The sequence below is a fragment of the Barbus barbus genome, assembly GCF_936440315.1.
Source record: "Barbus barbus genome assembly, chromosome: 3".
Lineage (NCBI taxonomy): Eukaryota > Metazoa > Chordata > Actinopteri > Cypriniformes > Cyprinidae > Barbus > Barbus barbus.
In genome coordinates this window covers 28,607,408-28,635,015 of record NC_136731.1, presented here as the reverse complement: position 1 = coordinate 28,635,015, position 27,608 = coordinate 28,607,408, and the positions used below count along the sequence as shown (strand labels likewise).

General features: G+C 38.6%; 1 protein-coding gene across 1 annotated transcript in view; it reads left to right on the top strand.

Moving 5' to 3' along the window:
- LOC306848554 (heparan sulfate glucosamine 3-O-sulfotransferase 4-like) overlaps window positions 1-27,036 on the top strand; it is a gene marked incomplete at its 3' end in the record, with an annotated part of 136,491 nt that extends 109,455 nt beyond the window's left edge. Inside the window, exon 2 of the mRNA XM_079383183.1 lies at window positions 26,382-27,036. Coding sequence (XP_079239309.1) covers window positions 26,382-27,036 — 655 coding nt within the window. The remainder of the gene's footprint in view (window positions 1-26,381) is intronic.
- Window positions 27,037-27,608: the final 572 nt, after the last annotated feature.

The window sequence follows — 27,608 nt, the reverse complement described above, 5'->3', positions numbered from 1 at the left end:
ATCTTGGATGACATGGGGGTGAGTAAATTATCAGCAAAAGTTTTTTTAATAGTGAACTAATCCTTTAAGGTCTTTTAAAAAGTAATGAAGAGCTTCATCATTCATGAACGCATTATGAGGTCAGATTTCCCGACCTACAGTTCATCTTACAGCTCTGCAGACATGAGCGTCAGATGAGATTGTGGTGTCTCTTACAGATTATTTTTATCAGTCTGGCCATAACAATGTAATATATAACACAACATAGTTTCTACAACCTGTGTGATGTCTGGTGATGAGCAGAGTCATAAAATTTGCACTTAAATAAGGAAGTTTAAGGATCTGTTTGAGTCCTCAGGCTCATTCAGAAGCAGCAGTGGGAGTTTATTCACTGGTGTCTTGTAACTCGCTTTACAGCACTGATTATAAGAGCCTGCAGAGACGCTCGTGTGGGCAGACGCCACAGTCTATTTGCACTTCTCACGTAGGGTATAAGAAGTACTACTGACCTAACTGTAATCTCATAATTTCAAAGCACTTGGAAAAATAGTTTATCTCTAACCAACAGCCACAGAATACTATCTGCTTGCTGTTCTATGAATATACTTACCCCTGTAAAGTCTGCAATGATTTTTTTAACTGGGAAATTGTATAAATAAAGGTATAATTTGATACTAAAATGCTCCAAATTATTTGTTGTTTTTAAATAAGGCAACAGGTTTTGCCACAGTAATAAGACAGGGCTCTTGAGTTTTCACTCATGCTGACATTTGGGCTAATTTCATTGCGCTCTATTAGAAAGTCCTAAACAAAGCAAGTTGGTAAAGTTACTTAAAGTGGGTCACGATGAAGTTTTTTGAGGGTCAAATATAAAAAACGAGGCTGACTGGACTCCAGTGGCACTTTTCCATGTACATTCCTCTAAATATACTGCATGTACTGAGAGAGAAGAATCACTCCTGAATAAAACAAACCCAAAGGCATATTTTGATTACCAAGTGAGATTACTGCTTGCTTCTAGCAATGATTTTCTCCCATATTTTCTGTATTATTTCAAATATTTGACAGTAAATGCACACATGGGAACTCTTGAATAAAACTGAGGATGGCTGAATGCAAATGTTGCCGAATTTCAGCACTTTTAACACTTATAACATTTGCAAATGCCACGCTAACCTTTGTTGTGACTCTTTCCCTGTATATATTTTGTGTACTGTATACTGTGGCATACTGTATACTGTGTATACTTTGCATACTGTATTTGTGTGTGTGCGTTTTTGTGACATATGAGGACACAACTTTGTGTAATGACATGAGTATGGCATAGTTATTACAAGGAGAAGGTGACTTATGAGGACATTACCCAATTTCCCCATATTTCATAAAGCTTATAAATCACACAGAATGTTTTTTTGGTTTTTTTTTTGTGGTGTAGGGCAATAAAATATACGGTTTGTATAGTATAAAAACCATTACCCCTATGGAATGTCCCCACATTTCACAAAAGCAAACGTGTGTGTGTGTGTGTGCACATTTTTGTTACAAATGAGGACATTTGTATAATGACACAGGTATGACACAGGTATTACAAGGTGACTTTTCAGGACATTGTCCCATGTCCCCACTTTTCAAAACGCTTATAAATCACACAGAGTGAGTTTTTGGGGGGGAAAGTTGAAATGCACAGTCTCCTATGAGGACTAAGTTTAGGTGTAGGGCAACACTGTAAAAAATCCAACTTTCAAAAAGTTCTACTAACCAATGTAAAAAAGTAGCCTGAACAAAGAATTTTTAGTAGGAGAAGTCAGTTTAATTTTTTGTGTGAGCTGAACAAAAATACTCTAAGCATGTCGCTAGCAAAAGTTGTTTTGTTTACCTTACTTAGATACTCAAGTATTTGTTGTAAGTATTCACAACATATCCAAATGTTCTCCCAACTTTTCAAACTGAGTCATCTGAACAAACAATTTTACATTGAACAACATTGCACAAGTTCCCAGCATGCATTGCAGTTTGAAAACATTTTATGTTAATTATTTTACAGTGTTTATGTTAATTTTACAGTGAATAGCACATACAGTTTGTACAGTATAAAAACCATTACACCTATGGGATGTCCCCACTTTTCACAAAAACAAACGTGTGTGTGTGTGTGTGTGTGTGTGTGCATGTGGTTTATGAGGACACAAATTTGTATAATGACATATGACAGAGGTATTACAATATGAAGGTGGTTTATGAGGACACTGCCTATGTCCCCGTAATTCAAAAGGCTTAAACATACTAAATGGTGTTTTTTTGAAAATCTAAAAATGTACAAAGTCTCCTGTGAGGGCTAAGTTTAGGTGTAGGGTTGGTGTAGGGCAATAGCACACACAGTTTGTTCAGTATAAAAACCATTACGCCTATGGAGAGTCCCCATAAACCACAAAAACCAACGTGTGTGTGTGTGTATGTGTGTGTGTGTGTGTGTGTGTGTGTGTGTGTGCACCTGGTATTCATCACGTCCTGGGGACCAAATGTCCCCACAAGGATAGTAATACCAGTAAATCTTAATCTTGTGGGGACATTTTTTGGTCCCCATGAGGAAACAAGCTTATAAATCATACAGCATAAAGTTCTTTGAAAATCTAAAAATGCAGCATGTTTCCTGTGAGGGCTAAGTTTAGGTGTAGGGTTGGTGTAGGGCAATAGCACATACAGATTGTACAGTATAAAAACCATTACGCCTATGGGATGTCCCCATAAAACATGGAAACCCAACATGTGTGTGTGTGTGTGTGTGTGTGCAAACAAAAAATATACAGTATGCAATACAGAGAATATACAGTAATATGCACATATATACACAGATAATCGATATTAGTACATATTTAATAAAATACATTGGAACAATATTTCAATTTCCAAAGACAAAGAATTTGGACTATAGGATAAACAATGTTAGTGGTTTTGTTCAATCATTTTCTCTCTCAGAGTATTGGCCCCTGTTTACATGTGCGAGGTGCTAATGGCAAAGTTGCTTGAAAGTATAATTTTTCACCCCCCTCTGCCTGCTGCCTAAATTAAGCTTTTTCAAGGTTGGATGTGCACCTGGGGATCGAAGGACAGGATCTTCCATCAGTGCCTGGAGGATCTTGTTTCCGGTTAGAGAATATTCAGTGTTACTGGAGCCCTGCCTCATTCGACTGCCCCTGACTCTGAGCTATGGTTTAAGCCCACCGACTGTCCCACAATCCACACGGGCTGCTCACATTCTCTAATCAATGATTCACATTCACTTCAAACGGCTGTTAAATACTGAAAATTATCATTTGATGGGTGTTCATTGCTGTATTTAATATTAATTGTTTGTGAAATGCCATATCCAGATGAGCTCTAGCTCTTAGAACTTATTTGCTTATTTTCTCTTCTTCAGTCAAATATGGTTTAGTTTCAAGAGCTGCATTTCTACATTTTCAGTACAACATTCATTCATTCATTCATTTGTTCATTCGTTCATTCGTTCATTCATTCATTCATTCATTCATACCCAAATCCATATTTTGATTACCAAGTAGGGTTACTGCTTGATTTCAGCAAGGAATTTATTCATTCATTCATTCATTCAAAGCCAAAGGTATAATTTGATTACCAAGTGAGGTTATTGCTTACTTTTAGCAATGGCATTGATTTATTTATTTATAATGAATTAATTAAAGTAGCCAACAGCATATTTTGATTACTAATGATGAAATTAATTAATTAATTTAAATTTAATATTATTTATTTATTTAAATCAAGCCAGAGGCATACTTGAATTATCAAGTGAGATTACTGATAACTTCTAGCAATGATTTATTTATTCATCTATTTATTCTTTTTTTATGTATTGATTGGTTAATTGAAAACAAGGAATGTAGTTGAATATGTTGAGGTATTGTATAAATGTGTATGAACAGCTTCTCCAAGAAAAGAACAATCTTTGAGATTATCGCGATGACAGAAACCCGAGACAAGGATTAAATACCATGCAGATTACACAAATTAATCTGTGTATCTCTAAAACATTATCCTTGCCTTTGCAATGCGCGATCCTCCCCTAATATCAAACCACCTCTGATGAAGAGATTACAGATATGTACAGTGGTTTATTGGAAGTGCTTAAACAAGCTATTCGTTGGCCCAAGGCTTTCTGAAAGCGGTGGCAAGATCCATTCCGGGATTACACATATATCTAGACGCATCTCTTGAATCGCAAGCCAGAGAAGTGCTCAATGACTTGGGACAGACATTTCACAGTCGGCATGTTCTGTGTCGCTTCCTCTGAAGATAAAGAATGATTTTTCTCATTTATTGAGCCGACACAGCTTGCTGCTAGGAGATATTATGCAGGAATTTGACAGGAAAGTACACCGCTTGAAACCATTGAGCAACAGCAGTTCAACATTGCACATAACAGGGTTGCAAGTGACGTAGTCAAATTGAATTGTACATCTCGTGCTTTGATCCACGGCATCATTAAATATACATGAAATCCAAGTCTAAAAAGAGGGCTAAAACAGTATTAGTCGAGCTCAGTGTACGGTACAGAAGGACAGTTAAAATGGAGAATGAAGCTGTCCGGTTATTAATGATGTCTAGATAACATTGTAATCTAGGGCTTGTGTTGTGATTCTCTTTGAAAGCACAAACTGCGCTTGTTGATTTTTCATTAGTTGAATCCGTTGGCATGTTTTATGTCAATAAGAACTTTTGGCAGGACCCTGGTTTGGTGTTTACTGTAATTTCGCATGAAAATGCTGCATCATCCAGAGCTCTATAAGCCAGAGTGCTCCATATATTGCATATGTAGGTAGAGATAAATGATGGACATTTGGCGACAGGAAATAAACAGGCGTTCCTCTCCATATGCTGTGGCAGACCACATGACAAATGTGTTGCTTGAATTTCCATCGTGTTCATTTACACTTACGTAAGTGCCTTGTCTGCGAGACAACCGCTAACAACTTTAATTACCCAGAAATCACTCCCAATCGCACATGAAACTCTTGAAAACAAGAGTTTTCATCATCAGGTGACAGAAAACATGCTTGTGGAGTTCTTAAAATGTGTATATATTTTTTTAAGCAGTTTATTTTTCACAGCATTATTTGTGGCCGTAAAAGCACAATTTGGATTGCCAGATGTTCTAGTAATAGTTCAGCTTAGCCTTTAATGGAGCAGCTTAGTCCTTCAGTACGTGATTATAACATTCTTAGCAGGCTCTTTCCATGAAGCCAGATGTTCACAAATAAACACCACCGCACGATCACATCTCTGTGAAAGCTAATGCAGTTCTAGCCTGGATTTTAGTGACCCGTGTTATTTTGGTCCTAAAATGAAGACGTTTACAATGGTAAGGAGCTCTTTAATTAGGAAAGGTTCATCTAAACCTGCTCTGCTGTCAAAATGAGAAAAGGCCAAAACTCACATTTCAAGATTATTGTTAGTGTACTTCAAGTATACTATATTACATGCAGTAATAAAGAATAATTAAAAGTGCATTAGATACTATCTTGACTATACTTTCGTGACTATATTTCTTAACACAATAACATACGTTTTAAAAGTGCATTTTGTAATAATATCAAAGTACATTTTAAATCATTGTTTTCACATTGTAACTTTAATTAAAAGTTATTTAATTAAAATTTTATTTAAAGTTAATACATTTTAAGTGTACTAAATTGCCAACTTTATCATTAAAAATGTGTAAGTACAGATATTTTTAAATATATGACATTCAAGTTTTGATAAAAAATGGCATTAAAGTATAGTTTAGTTTACCATAAATACTTGTCAATACATTTGGCAGTACATTTTATTATTTAGACAACAGAATTTATTTAAAGAATGCATATATGTGCAAAGAATGCATACTTAAGTGGGTCAGAAACATTCAGCTAGTTGCATTTAATATGAATGAAAAACATAATACATTTTCATTTAATTGCAAATAACATCACATTGAGTTTACACTTAAGTATATTCTTTAGTGTTTATAAAGAAAGTGCAAGTAGCCAACAGCATTTAGAAACCCCTAGAAGTAAAAGAAAGTAAAAACATCTGTGCCTGTCTTGGTTAGACTATACAGTGAAGATGTCCTCTTGAAGCTGCAGTACACACAAGATGAAAAGAGACGGTGACATTTAAAAGTTGAATGACAACACTGCATGCACATTAGCTGTAAGCATGGGTGTTTCTGCTCCATTCTCAACGCTTTAATATTTTTCACCCTTAAAGCATATCAAAGGTCAACAAAATTTTGAGTGCCAGAGCCTGAAAAACATACACAGCACTTTGATGGATTAGTGAAGCCCAAGAACCTTTTTCTGTCTTAGTTCCATTCTCTTTTGTGTCACACTCGTAGGTTGGTGCAAACGTTTATATTAACATTTCACTACACTCTGACTTTGAAAGAGAAAGGCTGTTTTCAATTAAAAATGCCAATTTTGGATTGGGACTCATTTGAGAATCAATCTGAGCATACTTAGACATTTAAATTTGTGAGTTTATGAGATTTCATACTAAGTATATATCAAATGCATTGATATATTTATTGATATATCATTTAAGGCTTAATAATAGAAAACTTATAACACTTTATTTGGAGTATTTTTTATTGCCCAGTGCACATTTCTTAATATAAGCCTAAAATGTGTTTTAATGTCACTATTAATAAGCATTGTATGATCTCTGTATAATATCAATCTTTAAATGCAAGAAATTTAAATTGTACCTGAAGTATACTTGTGATAGTTCCACTTTAGCACAATCAAATATACTTCAGTATATATTTATTTGGACTTCAGCAATACTTCTACACAATGTCCATTAAGCAAAAAATTAATCGTTCCAATTTAGCACACTTTAAGTATACCGTTTTTTTTTATTAAGCACATAAATATGTAAATGTATTTGTAGTATACTTAGCACAAAATAAATGCGTTTTTGAAAAACTATTTGTTTGTTTGTTTGTTTTTCTCACTATAGGGTATATAAAAGAGGTGAAAAAAAGAAGATGGTTCTCACAATTTTTATTGTAGTGAATGTTTCTCAGTTTATCTTTGGCAGTCACTTTCTGTATAGGTACATAACTTCAACTCTTGGCTACAAAAAAATGTATTGAATATTTCCACCATCTACCGTTATTGCCCAGGCAGAAAGATACAGTTCATTGAATGCACATTGACATTTATGTTGTCATGCTATAAGGGTAAGTTTCCACAATGGTAGCTGCCGTTAAAAAGACTATTACAGGCTTTTCAGAAAAATGTAAACTTTAAAACAATTCATGGAACAGCAAAAATATAAAAAGTAACATGGAGAAATGGTGGACTCTTGCCTGAGTGTACACTCTTAGAAAATAAAGGTGCTTCATGATGCCATAGAAGAACCTTTTTGTCTAAATGGTTCCATAAATGGTTCCTTATAAAAAAAAAAAGAAAAAAAAAAAAGGGGGGGAAGTCGTGGCCTAATGGTTAGAGAGTCGGACTTGTAATCCGAAGGTTGCGGGTTCGAGTCTCCGGCCGGCAGGAATTGTAGGTGGGGGGAGTGAATGTCCAGCGCTCTCTCCACCCTCAATACCACGACTGAGGTGCCCTTGAGCAAGGCACTGAACCCCCAACTGCTCCCCGGGCGCCGCAGCATAAAATGGCTGCCCACTGCTCCGGGTGTATGTTCACGGTGTGTGTGTGTGTTCACTGCTGTGTGTGTGCACGTTGGATGGGTTAAATGCAGAGCACGAATTCCGAGTATGGGTCACCATACTTGGCTGAATGTCACTTCACTCACTTCACTAAAGAACCTTTAACATCTTAAGAACCTTTCTGTTTCAAAGTTTCTTCAGATTATAAAAAAGGTAAGAAAGAGACGCTTCTTTGAAGAACCTTTGACTGAATGGTTCTTTCTTTGTAGAACCAAAAATGCTTGTTCTATGGCTGTGAGGAACCTTTTAAGCACCTTTATTTTTAAGAGTGTACAGAATTTGAATGTGCTTTTATCACTGCTTTACCCAGTAACTACTGTATGATAATCTTGGAGTTTGAGACAGAATTTATAGATATTTTCAATTTATGAAGGTTTTGAACTAGATATTTGAAATCAATATATAAGACTACTGCTAGGGAAAACATATTTGTAAAGGGACTTTTGACTCAGCTACAAAGATACCGTTTTTTTGGATTTATTTTTTTTTTTTAATGTTCCCATGTGAAAAGCCTCGGGCATCAATATATGATTGATACATTACTTTAAACTCAAAAGTTCTTGCAAAAGTTAAAAAAAATATAACTATAAATCTACACATACAGTACATCTATTGTGCAATATACACTACCGAGTAAAAACAGTCTTTCAGAAACTAAAATATTTACTTATTTGCTGGTTCATCGGCATGTTTGTAGGTAGGGAGTATTGTGGGTAATTATACTCCGTAAGAGAGCAGTTAATGAACTGAGGTGCACACTGTTTCTACCACATTGCCAGTAGAGTCATCTAAAAAACGTAGTCTGTCCACATACAGACTCTAGAACCACCTGAATACAAATTGTTAAGATATACTTTACTTAATTTGTTCTTAAATAAAAAATAAATGAATAAATCTCAAAGTACTCAACCATACCAGTGAGGACGAGAGAGTGCTGATCAGCTTCATGTTCAGGAGGCCGCTGCCGGCCTGAGCCTTTCGCACAGATAGAGAAATAAATTGAATCTTAGATATATTTAAAGTATTTAGCTAAACTGGCTCAAAAAATAGATATAGAGAGATATTTTCATTTAAATACGGTCAGGAGTTCACTTTCATGCTGCAAAACACATTATCGCCAAAGAGCAGAAGACACCAAAACTTTGATATTATTTTAATAATGACTGTTACAGTGATGTCTAAATTGCTCACCCATTGTGCATTGTTAGTGAATATATCAATCCACTGTGTCTAGATTTTCTCAAAGGCTAGTAAATCCCACTCTAGTGAGTCCGAGCAGGGAAATTGATAAAATACATCACGTTTGACTGTATCAGAGAGAAATGTTCCGTGGTATGTGATGTTAGAGCGGTGGAGTGTCATTGGCAGAATGAGCGGAGTCGTAGCTGCTCCCAAATGCTGCTTTGCACAAAGCTATTATAAGTAAGTGCACTGGACAAATGGGGTCCTGTGATGCTGACTCAAGCAAATATCAGACTCAATTGAGTGCCTGCAGACTAACAGCACTTTAAAAGTACTGTTGTGCTTCAGAGGACTTCAGCACATCAGACAAACAACGCCATAAGACAGTCTACTTAGGTCTTATTTTGTTCACAGAGGCAGGCTGCTTCCTCCTTTTTTATTTATGGGCTTTTTGCCTTTTATTAAATAATACAGTATAGAGAGAAGTAAATTATTTGGAAACGAGAAGGGGAAAGGAGAGCAGGACATGATGCAGGTCAGACTTGATCCTGTGCCCCAACTGGAGCTCCAATGTGTTCTTCCTTCCTTCCTTCCTTCATATCTATCTGGGAAAGAAGTATCTTATGCTCACCAAGGCTGCATTTATGTGATTGATTATTGAAAACTATAATATTGCGAATTTTTAAAAAAATTTCAGGATTCTTTAATAAATAAAATGCTCAAAGGAACTGCATATATTTAAAATAAAGACTTTTTTTTTCAATTTAATGCATCTTTGCTGAACATATGTATTAATTAAAAAATTATATTGACCCCAGAATTTTGAAGAATTATGAAATAAAAATAAAGCAAAAAGTTTTAATAATCATTAATCATATTATTGTCCCTGATCTGTATATAAAGTGAAATAAAACCTTCATATTTGTGCAAAAAAATGCATGGATAGAAATGGCCACCTGACAGATAAATTGTAACAATGAAAGATGCAACACTTGTGACCGTTTAGTTCTGACAGACTCAGCTGAGCTAAAATGAGCTAAATTTGGGAACATTTCTTAGCAAATGTTGATGTATGAGACAGCTTGTAATCACTTTGATGGATTAATTGGCATATCATGAAAATAATTTGATTACAATCTTGAGTCAATTGGTAGCTCTAATTGTCTCCTACACAATGGATCATGATGCATCGCGTGTATGGGTACATGGAAGAAACGGCACAGCGGATTCATGCTACATTTCTTCTCTGATGTCAGTCTGTTATCATGGATGGGAGCCATATGGAAAAGTCTGATTTTTAACGTGTGGGGCTACACGGTTATTCCGTCACTAATGGATGCCTGTAACTCTCATCACTCATGCAGAGTAGGAAAGCTGTGGTTTTATCATTCATGGGCAGCAGTGCAATCTCTCTCAGTACCTGGATGAGTGCTCATCGCTGTTTCTTTTTGGCAATAAAATCTATCACATCCAATCTGTCATATTAATCAGTTCTGCTTAACTGAACCATATCAGCTAGATTTTCTGGATAGAAATTATAGCCTTTGCCTCTATTGTACCCAGGTGTAACTTCTACTCTGCTTTTTTCTTTTTTTATATGGCAATAATTTTTCAATTGCATCTTGGTAAAATACTAAATGACTGATCAGCGTGCTCGTGCAGTCTCTGGCACTCTATAGTAGGAGCCAAACGTGGCGTCTACTGGTTTTTGTAATTGCCTCACCAATCACAGGATATCGAGGGCTATTGTGAGGAAATTGTATGTGCGTAGCCCGAAGCGCTCTTCTCGTGCCATCGAAAGCAATGTAAACAGACGCAAGTTCTGAAAGTACCTTCATACATATTCCACTGAATGGCAGGTTTCTATAGACATCCAGGCCGTGTGAGTGATAAAATGGGAAAAGAAAATTATCTTCCACTCTCCCCTCAGGACCGAATTCATAAATAGAGCCTGACGCTCAGAGGTGTGGCACCTTCCTCTGCAATTTCTTGTTAAAATTATGTTGTGAGGGAAAACAAGCTAATTTACGAGGTGATATACAGGCTGGTTTCATGGAGCAATTATCAGCTTTATGGTGATATTCCAAAGATCCATAAAGCTTCTCCTCTGGTTGATTTCATCACACTCAGCATGTCCAAGAGGCTCATAAACATAGCTTTAGATCTAAGTGCAGCAAGCTGGCAGAATGGGTAGCAATGCACTGTGCTGCCTCGCTGTTGGACGTAGAATGTCCTTCTGGGGATCGCAGGAGGAGAGAACAGAAAAGGTTTTTTTGATCAAGACCAGCTGTCAGTTCTCTCCTAAACGGTTTCATTGAAGTGAACAGTTCTCGGGGAAGCGGAAGGGGCTTTGCTTGCAGCGGGGAGAAGGTGTTGTTGTCTTAATTACTCACACCTCTCTCCATGCAACTTAGAAACTGACTGTTCTACAGCTCTCTTAGCACAACATCAGTTAGTCGGGTGAGAGCGCAAAGGAAATAGAGGCACAACTGTCTGGGGAACTGTCGTAGGTGTTTCATCCTGTCAAGTCTCTTGGCATTGTTCTCAGAAAGCCTTTCTATTCACCCCATAAGAAAAGAAAAACAGTTCCCTGTGCATTTTGGGCCCCTTTATATCAGACCAAAAGCACATCTAGATGTGCTTGAGCGCTTGTAGTGAGATTGTGTGTTGAAGTTTGGCGGCATTGGCTTTTGCACTTTTTACTTCGATTGGTAAATAAAACAACTCCATTAATGGAGTAAGTTTTATAAAAAAAATACTATTTCTACTTCATGTTTAATTCAGTGTGTTACTTGTTGTTTCTTTGTAATTATTTGCGTGTGATTTCTGAGTGAAAATTGTTTCACCACTTTTTTCTCTCAGTGTTGTCTGTTAAATGTTTATGATTCCCGGGCCCTGATAGTTCAGCCTGGTCTCACTGTTCATATGTATCATTTTCAGACGCAAAACATACTTTTTCCGGTTTGGGTAGATGTTCAAAATGTATAGTATGGACATATCGACATCTAAAATTTAGTTGTACAGCTATAGAAGTCAAGTATCTCTAAATTACTTTATATCATATTTATATAGTTACATTTTTACTGTTGTATTAGATCCCTTAAACCTATCCCCAAATAATTTGTTACAGTATAGTATTATATTGATCATTTATTTAAAAAATGACAAAAAGCAACATTAAATATTCATAGATGAAATAAGCATTCGTAAACATTTGTATGTCTATAAATGGTTACGTTTTACCATAGATACCAATACATCAAGATCACACAAATGAATGTAAAAGAATGCTCATGATATCATGTTGGGATGTTTAAAAACATGACAATTCTGTCATCATTTATTCACTCTCCTGTCATTCCAAACATGATAACTATCTTTCTGCTAAACACAAAATAAGATATTTTGAAGAACATTTCACCTGTTTTTGTCTTTAGTTGTTTATTTATAGTTGTCTGCTTTTGTGTTCGATAGAAGAAAGAAAATAACAACATGATGGTAATGATGACAGTATTTTCATTTTGGGGGAACTAACCCTTTTTCAGTGTTAAAATACTATCTCAGACTAATGTAGACATGACAATAAATAAAATATAATAAAATATAATATTGGCTCATGTGATTTTAAATTCTTTTAGTTTTCATTTTATTCAAATGTAAAAAAGTCCCAACATTTCCGGAATTCTGAATTCTGGAAATGTTGGGACTTTTTAAAATTTGAATAAAATGAAAACTAAAGACTTTCAAATCACATGAGCCAATATTATATTCACAAAAGAACATAGCTAGCATAGCAAATGTTTAATCTGAGAAATTCTACAATTTTACATTTCAAATTTGATGCCTGCTACAGGTCTCAAAATAGTTGGGACGGGGGCATGTTTACCATGGTGTAGCATCTCCTCTTCTTTTCAAAACAGTTTGAAGACGTCTGGGCATCGAGGTTATGATTTTCTGTAATTTTGGTGTTGGAATTTGGTCCCATTCTTGCCTAATATATGTATCCAGCTGCTGAAGAGTTTGAAGTCATCTTTGATGTATTTTTCATTTAATGATGCGCCAAATGTTCTCTATAGGTGAAAGATCTGGACTGCAGGCAGGCCAATTCAGCACTCGGACTCTTCTACTATGAAGCCATGCTGTTGTAATAGCTGCAGTATGTGGTTTTGCATTGTCCTGCTGAAATACACAAGGCCTTCCCTGAAATAGACATCATCTAGAGGGGAGCATATGTTGCTCTAAAACCTTTATATACCTTTCAGCATTCATAGTGCCTTCCAAAACATGCAAGCTGCCCATATCGTATGCACTTATGCACCCACCAAACACCAGAGATGCTAGCTTTTGAATTGAACGTTGATGACATGCTGGAAGGTCTCCTTCCTCTTTAGCCTGGAGGACACGGAGTCTGTGATTTCCAACAAGAATGTCAAATTTGGACTCGTCTGACCATAAAACACTTTTCCACTTTGAAACAGTCCATTTTAAATTAACCTTGGCCCACAGGACACGATGGCGCTTCTGGACCATGTTCACATATGGCGTCCTTTTTGCATGATAGAGCTTTAGTTGGCATCTGCAGATGGCACAGCGGATTGAGTTTACTGACAGTGGTTTCTGAAAGTATTCCTGGGCCCATTTAGTAATGTCAATGACAGAATCATGCCGATGAGTGATGCAGTGTCATCTGAGGGCCCGAAGACCACGGGCATCCAACAAAGGTATTTGGTCTTTTCCCTTACACACAGAGATTTCTCCAGTTTGTCTGAATCTTTTGATGATGTTATGCACTGCAGATTATGAGATTTGCAAAGCCGTTGCAATTTGATGTTGAGGAGCATTGTTTTTACACAAATTGGAGAACCTCTGCCCATCTTTACTTCTGAGAGACTCTGCCTCTCTTAGACATCCCTTTTATAGCTAATCATGTTACAGGCCTGATGTCAATTAACTTAATTAGTTGCTAGATGTTCTCCCAGCTGAATCTTTTCAAAATGCTTGCCTTTTGAGCCATTTGTTGCCCCCGTGCCAACTTTTTTGAGACCTGTAGCAGGCATCAAATTTTAAATGAGCTAATTTAGTGGATAAAATTTCTTCGTTTAAACATTTATATTCTCTATGTTCTATTGTGAATAAAATATTGGCTCGTGTGATTTGAAATTCTTTTAGTTTTCATTTTATTCAAATTTAAAAAATGTCCCAACATTTCTGGAATTAGGGCTATAGATAGAGAGAGAGAGAGAGAGAGAGAGAGAGGGGAGAGATTTTAAATATGTCATTATATTTGAAGAAAATGGTTCATGACTATTGTCCAGGAATGCTCTAATTTATTAATTTATTTCTATAAAGTTATCAGAGAGTAATATGCTGGACAAAATTAAGATTAATTACAATGTTAATTATTGAAATATAAATAGGTATAATTAGTCAAAACTGATGTCAGTTTTGATGTTTAATTACAAAACTTGTGTTGGATTTTTTTTTAATGCATGTCTTGTTTGAATTTGAATTTTGAGTGCAATTTGAATTTGAATTTACCATCTCTGTACATAATAACAGTATTTAGAAGTTAACTAACTTAACTAACAATAAACAAACTTCAGTTAAAAATGTGACCAATACAGCCAATAAAATGTCTATAACTAAAGGTGAGGCATCTCTGCGAGTTTTTCACATCTCCACAAACCTGAGAAATACCAGTGTAAAATGGTGCCTCTGGATCATGCATTCTGAGTTCTTTCTCTGTCTTGTAGATCTCAGTAAGTGGCAATTAGAATGCTTTTAACTTCAAAGCACAAAGAGGTAATATAGTTCCCTATCAGTCTGTCTGTCTGTCACTCCGAGTCGACGAATTGGGATCTCGCTTAGAGAGACCAATCCACTTCGAGTGTAACTAAACGAGCCAATGCACAGTATAAGTAGGCAGCAGGTGCAGCGCTTTTCGCTTCGGAGCCGAGCGGTTACATTGTTCTGCTCCTGACCTCTGCTGACGAGTGAATTCAACGAGTTAAGCACGCTCTTTGAGAGACTCTCGTGCTGGCGGTACGGCGCTTCAGCGGCGGTGGTTCTTCCTGTGTCGAGTGGATTGCACACATCAGGATGCACTACCCCCTGATTGTGTTGCAAGCGGCCATCTCCCCTGTGAGATGCATTCACGGGTGCGTCTTTTTAAAGACGACGTTGCATCTGGCAAACTCGACGTTACGTCTTTGTAAAGACGAGTTGGGTCTTGCTTCAGACAACGTGTCACCCGTGCGTTTCTGGATGCGGTCGTTACCTGGTGCCGGGTGATGGTCATGATCGCTGCCTCACATGCCTGGGCAGTAAGCATGCTGAGGTGGCGTTCGTGGATGAGGCATCTTCTCATGGTGGGAAGATGATCATCTTGGAGTTGCGGGCCAGGCTCTGATACCTCGACAAAGGGACGGAGCTCTGTTGCCTCTGCTTTGATTTGGCTCTCGTTCTGGCTGCAGACAGACGGGGACTATTTCAGGCGGTGGCATGGTGGCAAACCCTCCAGGGAACCAACCCTCGAAGGACCATCGCCCCTCTTGTACTCCAAAACCAGTTGAGCTGTCAGTGGAACGTGCTGGGCCCTCTACAAGAGGAGCACCAGCAGTTACCCTGGCGCTCCACCCGATGACCGGATGTCAACCGCTGCATCGGAGGGGAGCCGGAGTTTTCTGGGGAAGAAGATTCGGCTGTGCTGCTGCTCCGGCAGTAGCAGTGCCTGAGTCGGATCCAGAAATCATGGCTATGCTTTCCTGGGCCACTGAGAGGGTAGGGCTCGAGTGGAGATCCCACCGTGTCCCGAGCCCTCGAGGTTGGACGACTGGTTTCTCGGGGTAGCTTGCGCTGGTTCTCAACGCCCTGCCCCAGTGCCTCTCTTCCCGGAGGTGCATGGGGAGCTTACCAGGTCGTGGACGGCACCTTTTACTGCCAGAAACCGCCCTGCTAGCTCCTCCCCCTCACCACCCTCGGTGGTGGCACAGCTAGGGGGTATACGAGGGTCCCCCCGGTGGAGCGGTCAGTTGCGATGCAGTTGTGTCCTAATACCATCTCCACTCGGCGGGGCGAATCGTGCCTTCCCTTCCGGGCCTGTAGGTACTCGTCTGGTCTGTCCGGCGGTGCTTATATGGCCTGTGGGGAAGCTGCCTCCACCTTACGCTACGGCGTTACTGCAGGGTCCTCATGCTAAAAGCACTGAGGACATGCACGGGGGTGGTTACAATCCGGAAGCTCTGAGAGCTTGTACCTCGGGCCTCACGCTACGTGCGACGAAGGTGACACGGTCTCTGGGTCGTGCGATGTCCACACTTGTGGTCCAGGACGTTCACCCCTGGCTGTGTCTGGTCTACATGGGGACACCGACAAGTATCGGTTCCTCAAGGGCCCTGTGTCCCAGACTGGCCTCTTCGGCGACGCAGTCAAGAACATGGCCCAGCAGTTCTCGGCTGCTCACGAGCAGGCTGAGGTGATCCAACACCTCCGGCCCCGGCGGGCAGCTGCTGCCTCCACCCGTCCGCCGGCTGCAGCGCCCCAGCCTGCTTGTCGCCGAGGGCGGCCCCTGCGTCCGTCCCTGCTCCTGCACCCCATCCGCAGCAGCCTCCAGAAGCGGTGCCGTTGAGTTGGGCGTAGGCAGGCCGCCCCGCCCGTCTTGGCCCCCGTCAAACGTGGCGGTGAGCGGAAGAGCAAGAGGCACAGGACGGGCGATCCAGAGAGCGAGGAGGACTGCTTGGGAGGTGGCGGATGTGCCTCCCCCTCCCCCGGAGGAGGGCCGGGTGGAGATTCTCCTATAGAACTCCTATAGTTCTATAGCCTTCGTGTGGAACCGGTTTCCTCCTGTGTTCTCACCTCAAACGGGTAGAAGCACTGAGAGGCTCCGTTTTCGGGTCGGCTTGCTAAAACTGCTCCAGAGAGTCCGTACTGTAGACCCTGTCAAGTTCCTCCATCCCCTCGGCAGTCAGATGTGGCGGAGCATCTGACGCTAGGCCCTCACTCGTTGAATCCATGAGAACCGGTAGAGGGCTGGGTTCCATATTAAAGGCCTTATTGGACCCCATATGTGTATAGTCCACGGTATAGCCTGAGAGCCCGTGTTTCCCCGGCAGGTCTTCTGCCAAATTCCATGAGGTACAAATTCCTCTAATTTTCCATATGCGCCTAAAGGTTGATCATATGCGTAATTGCTCCGGACCTCCTTCGGGAAGGGCGAGCTTCCGCAGCATCCGGTTCCAACTGGAACGGGTACGCTTTTTCCCAGTGTTATCCAGTCTTACTGAGTTGGTAGTGCCGTGGCAACAGTAGCTGGTCTTCTGTCCTAGCCCTGACCTGTGCCAAAAAATAGGGGCACAGGAGGCTTTCACAGGACACTGGAAGGGGCAGTATCCGTGGCCCTTTGGTAGGGATCCCAATTTGTCGGTCACCGACGTGACTCGGAGTGACAGACTGATAGGGAACGTGACGGTTACGTATGTAACCCTCGTTACCTGAAGAAGGGAACGGAGACGTCTAAACGTATAAACGGAGACGTCTAAAAAATAGGGGCACAGGAGGCTTTCACAGGACACTGGAAGGGGCAGTATCCGTGGCCCTTTGGTAGGGATCCCAATTCGTCGGTCACCGACGTGACTCGGAGTGACTGACTGATAGGGAACGTCTCAGTTACGTATGTAACCCTCGTTCCCTGAAGAAGGGAACGGAGACGTCACGTCCCGTCGCCACGGCTGCTGTACCACCGCTGAGCGGCCGGGTCACCGGCTCGGCTCCTCAGCGAAAATCTGAATATGCGCTGCACCTGCTGCCTACTTATACTCACGCTGTGATTAGCGGCAGCTGGATGCAATAATCGCATGCCAATGTGCATTGGCTCGTTTAGTTACACTCGAAGTGGATTGGTCTCTCTAAGCGAGATCCCAATTCGTCGGTCACCGACGGGATGTCTCCGTTCCCTTCTTCAGGGAACGAGGGTTACATACGTAACCGAGACGTTTTTCACTCTGAAAGCAACATTCCCTCAAAAATTATGTTCATTACACTGCTATTTCTTCTACTTAACTGTGTTCACCTGCTATTTGACTGTAAAACAAAAAAAGCCAAGAAATAAACAACTTACACAACATGAAATTCACAATCGTAAATGCACCATGCATTTTTTCTTCTTAAACGGAAAAATTCAGTTCACATGAATTGATCCACAGAGCTACAAAGGAATTTATCTCGTTTAACTCTAGTTGTCCTAAGCATGTTTATCCAAGCGTTATGCAAGCACGGCAAGGCCTATAGACAAATAGCTCCGGTATATTATGCGATTTGTGCGAGTAGGTAAACAGCAGATGGTGAGGGAAGCCTTTTCAGCCCCTCGCGCTGTATTTACCTGCCCACCCGAATGACCCATGTCATGTTGCACTCCTCATGCAGGCATAAGCAATTGTTAACCATTTGTATCTGTTTTTCACCGTTCCAGCTGAGTGCGAGGCCAGCCGAGTCATCTGCGGCGCGTAGGAAAATTTGCTTATTTATCAGCATTCTGTTTTCTTTTCCACCACTCCCCTCCCTTTGACATTTTAAATGTAGACCATCCATGACTGATTCACTCACAATCAAAATGAGTTCGACCTCAATCACAAATGAAGGTATCGCGCCTCCGTAATCTCCATATTTTTGCAATTACACATATAATGATTTGCATCGAGCTTGATGAGGACAATGGCTATGTGCTCATCTTAAATGAAGAAGATTACCTTGAGCATCAGTCATCTGTCCTGTTGACGGAACGTTTCGTCCAGAGAAGCATAACATGTTGTTATTAAACATCGAGGCCTGCTGCTCGTTGCGCCTGTACTTTAGATGCGATTTACATAGGTGAATCCAAGGTGATTCATTATAGGTTTTTTCCCGTTTTGGTCACTCTCAGCAAGTTTTTTTTTTATTTATTTTTTTATTAAATTCAATTCAACTTGTGAGCAAACAAACCCCAGCCATGGGCATCTTGTGTGCTCCATCGTGGACTTTAAATAGCAAATCCTGAAGACCTTGAGAGGGCAAAAAACTTTAGTCATTCATTACCGCACTGAGGAAGTGTAGAACATTGATGGAATGGAATGAAAACTAATACTCTTTCTAGTCACTGTGCTATCTACAGATGTGTTTTATATCCCATTACTGCTCTAGAAGTGGCCACAGCTCTATAGCATGTTGAGCAAAGCATAATCCATTGGGAAATTACCCATCAGAAGTGCAATACTGTTACAGAAATGAAATTACAGAGGCACTTATGAGTGAGTGTGTGCATGCGTGTGCTGAGGGGCATGGAGGATATATGTTCTCCATTTGATGTGTTCCACAAGGAGAATTCGAATGTGGCCCGGAGAGATGCTCATTTAAAATGTGTCCAGCGTGCAATGATTGACTGGCTTGTGCTATCGCCATATTTGTGCGAGAGCGACAGCTGTCACATCAGAATACATTCTGAATGTATATATTGAAAGAGACAACAATACAATCAGCAATATTGCTTCATGAACTATTTTATAAGTAATACTTTATTTTCCAATTTTAATTTTAATTATAATTTATATAATTTATACACAAAATGGAATAGGAAAAAAATATGGTAACACTTTACTTGAATCCTATAAATCTCTCTCACACAGACATGTTGGGTTTCCATGTTTTAAAGGGATATTCTATATAGTCATAATGTTTTTTTTCTATTGTACAAACTACATTTTCTATTGCCCTATCCTAACCCTACACCTAAACCTACACCTCACACAAACCTTTCAGCATTTTTAGATTTTCCAAATGATTTATAAGCTTGTTTCCTCATGGGGCCAAAAAAAGGATTTTGGAGATTGCCATCTTTGTGGGGGCATTTTGTCCCCATAACATAGAGTATACCTGACACACACGCACACACACAGCATTTTAACCTGCGAACTGAGGTGCAGTTCCGTTTAATACAATTTGATGGACAATGCTTATATTTCAGTTCCACAATCCCTCAGCATCTATATAATAAATTAAGCCTGTGCAAGATGCTGCTGTATATAGTGTATGAAACAGCACATGCAGTATCCAATCTATTGTGAGTATGTGTGCTGCCTCTGCACATTACTGTGCACTTTGAACCTTCAGCTGCATTGGCAAACTTTTTTTTATACCAGTAGGTTTTGCAACATCAATGCAGGATGAAAGAATACAATTTAAAAAAATATCAGATATGAGTTCCAGATATAAGTATCTGCAGTCCCTTCCACAAAAATGTTGCCCCCCCCCCACAAGCAATGACATATGGTCAATAATATACGATTATAGGTGATCAGATTGTAGTGCAAAAAATAATAGAGTTTTCAGAACCTTTAAATATTTCATGTTGGTTAAATAAGATTATATAGCCAGGTCATTCTGGTGATGATGAATTACAGATCGACATTGTATCAAATGTAACAAAGCTGCTGATTGTCTCTCATATGATGTTTACAGTGTTGAACCTCCTTTATCAAAGGTTACTGCTGTTTTCATCAGTAATGCCTCAGAGTAATACAATTTTGTTTTTAATATCATAGCAGTAAATCCATCCCATCAGCTGTGAGGTTGGAAGTCCGACCCCTTTGGTGTTTTACCTGTTGAATTGTCAGATATTATAGTGTTAGCAAAATAAGCCTGAATAACTTGAGTTCTTACCCATTGTTTGTTGTTACGTATGGTAAATGTAATAATAACGAGGAGCAGTTGGTGGCAATTTGAGTGGAAATAAGAGTCTTTACAGAGCGCTTCAAGGGAATGAGAGAGTAAGAGGCATTTTCTTTATTTACCTAGACTTCACAAATATATTTGTGATTGCATGAAGTGAGTGCTGTTGCCCAGTGTGAAGCTATGGAAAGTTTTTAAAGGAATAATTCACCCAAAATCTGCTAGAAATGTACTTACCCTCAAGCCATCTGAGATGTAGGTGATTTTGGTTCTTTTTCAGAGCAGATTTTGATAAAAACATCAAAAGTAGTGCTGGGCAACGACTAAAAATATTTTTTAACCGCGATTAATCTCATGATTTTATGTGATTAATTGCATTATGCACAAAATTCAATATTAAATTCAAAAGTAGTGTATTGTGCACTTTTTCATTTAATAGTACAGCCATATGAATAAAAGTGCAATAACATTTGGTTTGCAAACACTTTAAACAAATAAGGTGATTTTTTTTTTACAGCAGAATTCTTTTACATAGAAGCAGTTAAAATATTTTTTGTAGCCTAAATCTTAAGTTATTAATGTAATCAAATTAAATATAAAACCAAAGCTCCGTGCTTCATTCAGGCATGGTTCATTTAGCCGGCCCTGGTCCGATTGAAAGAGGTGGGCCAGGGCACGGTTCGGTTGGGCTCGGGCACGGTACGCATGTAGTGTGAGCACGAAACAGGCAGAGTAGACTGAGTAAAGTAGAGACACTTTCTGCTTTTTTCATCATACACAAAAACTAGATGCTGAAATGAAGTGATTTTTCACATGATATTTATTTTGCTTGTGTAGTGTACTAAAATATCATAAATTGAAAATAGCCATAAGTAGTTCATATTTTCCACAATTAGCTCATAAACATGAGGTGCATTTTTGTATCAACTGTATCAATCTGGTGTACAGTTGAACCAGACGCCCATTCTTAATGCTCTAAAGCTGGCTAACCATTTATTGCAAATGTAATAAATTACAGTTTAAAAATACATTTATTTATTTGCTTTATTTAATTCAAATTCAGTTAAACAAAACAGGAACAAATATTTAACACTACAAAAATATATGGAAAACAGTACAAATGCAAACATAACAGCAAAAATAACAATATACATACCCATCTATTCTATAATCCTACCCCTAAACCTATACATCACTCAAATCTTTCTGCATTTTTACATTATCAATCATTCTTTATGATTTATAAGTTTGTTTCATCATGGGGACCTAAAAAATATTCCCATAAGGTTAGAATTTACTGGTATTATACTTGTGGGAACATTTGGTCCCCATAATGTATAGGTAGCCTAATAGCAGTACACAAACACACACAGCCTCTGTATTCATTTTATTTTCTATGATTGAACTGTTACTGTATACAGTACATAGCAACCTATAAAGTGTGTCTCAACTGTACCCACTTTACCACCTTGAATATTTCTTAAAATGTTATGAAATCATTTTAACATTCATGTTAGAAAATATGTCCATTAATAATAGACAGTTGAAATATCACAAATATAATTTTTAACAGAATTTGCGTAGCATATGTGTAAATGTGACTTTTATCCTATTATCATAACACTGTTCAACTAAACAGCATGTGAAGCAATACGTGTCTCACACAATACACTGTGTCTCAACCGTACCCCACTGGCATGCTTGCGCGTTTCTCTGGATTATGAAAAGACCTTGCATGGCACAATGTCACAAAATATGTCTATTTTTAGAGCACAGAGTAACGTTTGCAATGATATAAGTTAAGTTTAACAATCATAAAAGAATAATAAGCTATTCATTGTGGAAGGGATATGGTGAAATGAAAATCTCACCTTGGAAAAATATCTTTTGCCGATATCTTCAGAGTGGAAAGACGCGCCCATTTCAAATTTCCCACGGTCAAAGAGAACACTAAAACACGTGTGGAGCAAAAATCACGGCTCAGGGGTCTTGTGTACGCAAGTTATTTAAGGTGTTTAACTGTACACATGTATGTGCGCTAACCGCGCTGGAGCGTGAAACAGGTACTGTTTTTGTGTGCGCTACTGTCATCATTACCACCGCAAACATTCTATTACTACTACTACAGTACACTCTTCAACTAATTTAATTAAAACAAGTATGTTTATGTTTATAACGGGTCTGGTTCTCACCTTATTGATGAACAGGAATTGTAGTTTTGCGAGTAAAGCTGCAAATTAACGTCAGCTGCCTCCTTAATAATTCTCTGATACAACTGAAAATCTCTGAACGGCATAAATTATAAATATATCATGCAGAATATTAGCGAACGTGGATTTCTCCGTTATCTCGTACATGACATAAGCGTGCTTCGGCCCGGAAAGTTTTGTGCAAATGTGAGTGCAGGCCAGTGGGGCAGGGGGGAGGGGGGACAATCGCGCTCGGGCTCGGTTCAAGGCAATCCTGCCTAGTGTGAGTACACCCTAAGTGTGTACTCACACTAGGCTATCTTAACCGTGCCCGAGCGTGTTTGACCCCCAAACCCCTTTTCATTTGACTAGAGTGATCGCTACATGCCGCGCTCGGGCGGGGTTTGTTAAGCCATGCCTGGCTCGGTTGGAAAAGGTGGGCCAGATATCATTGAGTGTGAGCGCTAACGGGAACTTCTGATACGTGCAGCATGACTGCATGAACATTTCTGAGCGGCAAAAGTATATCATAAATATATCATGTGTCTTCACATGATATCGGAAACTTCCTATTTTCCACTTATGAAGTTGTAAGCGTTTCATGTGAGTGCTGCTGCAGTCTTAGGCCTACCCCAAATGCTCTCATTGGTTGAGACACGTGATGACACCCATCCCAAGTACTGATCAACATCCCACCCCCCTGTGACCCATGGTTTGTCTGTATGTGTATTCAGAACCAGTGAGCAATGGACTTTCATAATAATAAAAAAAACTGCGTTAATACACGATAAAATAATTGTCGGCGTTAATCAATTAGTGCGTTAACGCGATAATAACGCATTGACTTGCCCAGCCCTAATCAAAAGTAATATAATCTACAAAACACCTGTTTGTTTGAATTCTCATTTTGACGGCACCCATTCACTGCAGAGAATCCATTTCTCCAAATCTGATCTGATGAAGAAATTTTCGTTTTTGGGTGAACTTTTCCATTTTTTGTCAATGGAAAAATCAGCAGTTCTGAGAAATTGTGTGCAAGCAAGTATTTAAACTCTGATTTTTTGGTTTCTGGCAGGTTTAACAAAGACTCAGATTTATTTATTTATTTTCTGCTCCGGTAAAAGCTAGAAAAGGTCAAACAGATGATAAAAGCAAACATTTCAAGAATTACCTAATAAATAGTGCAGAACATTTTGACAGGCTTCAGCTAAAGTTAAAGACCTGCTCTTTAACCGTTGTGCCCTAAAGTAAGACCTTCAGCCTGTAACGTTTTAATTCAGCCAAAATCGCTTGACTAAAGTTTATATTTGGCTTTGGGTGATTGAGTCCATGCAGCCACAGAAATGATTATATTACCACCAACTGTGTGTATTTAAATCCATCCGTTTGTTTTGTCTCTCTTCAAAAGCTTTTGCATTTTACCACTACTTTTCCAGTATTTTAAGTCAGTGTTTTTCCTGTGTTGTGGACTACTAACTTTACATTTTTTAAAATAATGTAGCTTTTAGTCTAATAAGAAGCAATGTAACTTAACATTAGTGAAGTTCAAGTCTCTGTTTTATATATATATATATATATTAAATGAAATATATATTTTAACTAATATATATTGTAATTCTTAGTGTTAGTACCTCTTAAATTTTAATTGATGCAGTCACTGTAATCTAGATTAATTTATTCAAAAAGCCTCATTGTTTTTAAGGTGGGGAAATACGGTTAAATCATAAATGATCTAATTACATTATAAAGTATGTTATGATTACATTATCAGTTCTATATTTTAGAAATGTATAAATATCTTCTCCTTAAATAGCCCCTTAATGAAATAGCTTTACCAACACATATACATTTATTTATATATAAATAAACACATTTATTTATATTTTATTATTTATTTAATAAGATATGATATGATAAGCTCATTTTAGTGAATGTTATTTAGAATTTAAATTTAATGTCTGTGATTTTTATTTCATTAATTTATTGTGTGTGTACTGATGAGTCCCATAGTGTCTCAATTACGTAGAACTGAAGGTAAATTAATTATGTAGTCATAAATTTAGGTCAAATTCTTGTTGTGAGATTTAATGAGGGATCATACTGAATAGATCAGTATGAATAGATCATAGAGCTGAGAGCTTGCTAAATATTCATTTGTTTTGCCCTCCTGGGGCATGGATCACATTGCAATATAAGCCCAAAACAGCGATAAATATTTATTTAATTTCCTTCACTTATGAATGACTCTTTCCTGGCACACTGATTAATCTCCCGGTTTGATCTTGATGATAAAAAGTTGAACACAATACTTCATACGGTGACAAACAGCTGACTATAATCACTCAAAGCAAATACATCTCTTATCACAGAAAATGCCATAATTAATATGTTGTTCTTCCAGTGAGGCATCTGAACTAAATCAGAACAAGAAGAGGAGAAAGGTCATAGGATACATAGAATTTTTAAGCTGTAAGAAGGATGTGATAATGTTTTTATTTTATGTATGTACTTTGACATCAGATGTCTAGATTTTAATTGTATACATATTTAAAAAATGCTGCAGCAACATATGTTGTTATTTTATGTTGTTGTTAGCACATTCCTTTGCAATGTTTTATAAACATCACTAGCACATCTAGCCTGGTGCATATGTCAGAAAATATATGTCCAAATGTGTTCAAATCAAAGTGCAATAACAATATCAATATCAAAAATCTAATAAATAATAAAGTCTGTGTTATACTCCAGTTTTACATTTTTTCATTTCTTCATAATAACAATAATATGCTTATAAACATCACCATGTTTATAAAAATAATCATTCTGAAATCTATTTACATCATAAGACTATACGATTCATTTTAATCTGAATAACTAGCCTGCGCAAGTGACTTGTATCAAAATATAGAAGTTTTTGAAATAATTTTTGAGATAAGTGTTCTAAATCACAAAACCTGTAAGAGATTTGAATTTGAGTCCGTTTGTATTTTTTTTTTTTTTTTTATGTTTTGAGGTTTAAAAAAAATGTCTGATACTTACAGAAGATGACAAGATTTTTTTTTTCTTTTTAACATATATTGTTTAGGTGTGATAATCTAGAATATTATACCTCAAGGTTACCTAACTACAACCAACATTAAATCAGCAACACATAAAATATATATATATATAAAAGCCTTTGCTGGGTACAGAGTGTAACACTCTGAGTAAATGTATGATAAAACAATACCCCAGGCTCAGCAGTATTAATGATATGCAGTGAACTCGTTATTAAAGTTCCAAAACAGTGCCAGGAATAACACAGATGGAGTCAATTAAGCAACGAGCTCTTGTACACGTACACGTTTCATCTTTGTGCTTTTATCTCTTGTATGTTACTCCGTGGCTGTAATTAGCTGTACGCTTCTACTTGCAACATTATGTCCAGTGATAATAACAGTTATTTTCACCTGTGATTTCAAATAATTTACCACTTACCAGTTGAATCAATTTTGCACGTACCTTGTCCTTGGGTATTGTGTTTAATAATGAAGATATTTAATAATGAAGTGCGTCGTGTTAACTGCTTCACACTAATTTGCTTCTCTGGCTTCTGGTGTTTGCAGGGAGCTGATGCCGTCTACTCTGGAGGGACAGATCACGATGGAGAAGACACCCAGCTACTTTGTGACAAACAGTGCCCCGAAGCGAATCCACTCGATGACGAGAGGCATTAAGCTAATCATAGTCGTCCGCAACCCAGTGACCAGAGCCATTTCGGATTATACTCAGACGCTCTCCAAGAGGCCCGAGATTCCCACTTTCGAAGTGCTGGCCTTCAAAAACCGAACACTGGGCTTGATCGATGCGTCATGGAGTGCCCTGCGAATAGGGATCTACGCGCTTCACCTGGAGAGCTGGATGCAGTATTTCCCGCTCTCGCAGATGCACTTTGTCAGCGGAGAGCGACTTATCGTCGATCCGGCCGGCGAGATGGAAAAGGTGCAGGATTTCCTGGGACTCAAGCGTATTGTTACTGACAAGCATTTCTATTTTAATAAAACCAAGGGATTCCCTTGCTTGAAGAAGCCAGAGGACAGCAGCACCCCAAGGTGCCTTGGCAAGTCCAAGGGCAGAACTCACCCCAAGATAGACCCCGATGTCATTCGCAGACTGCACAAATTCTACAAGCCCTTTAACATGATGTTCTACCAAATGACAGGGCAAAACTTTCAGTGGGAACTGGAGGAGGATGGCAACTCGCCTGGCTCTTGGGACTAAACCGCTGCTGCTCTCCGCACCACCAGCCTTCTCACAGCCGAATGCCCCTCATCGTCCGTTCCTTCGATCCATGCTTCAACACGCCAATCAGTCATTGCTGTCTTTGCGAAAGTGTGTGTACCCATAGCAAGAGTGCTAATCTGCTCTATCAACCCCCAATGCAATGGTGTTTATGATGGCAAACATGGTTATTGTACATATTATCCCGAACATAAATATATTTATATTTGTCAAGAGAAGAGGATTTTATTAATTTTCTTCAGAAAGAGTTGCTATATGAATCATGTTTTCTATGATGATGCATGCAATGAGTTAAGTGTCCTTACCCACCGTTTTCTTTTTTAATCTCTCTCTTCTTCTCGCACACCAGCAGTGAGTGCAGTACAATTGAGTCTGATAACCAAGGTTATTTGTGGATTCGGAAGATTAGAAACAACTACAATCAAATGCAGATCTTATCGATACAGTAATCCTCTAAAATTAAAATGTTTCAGCTATTTCTGCCCAATTTTACGCACACTTTTTTTTTTTTTTTTGTGGCTAGTAAAAATTCGTATAGTTGGGTCCAAAAG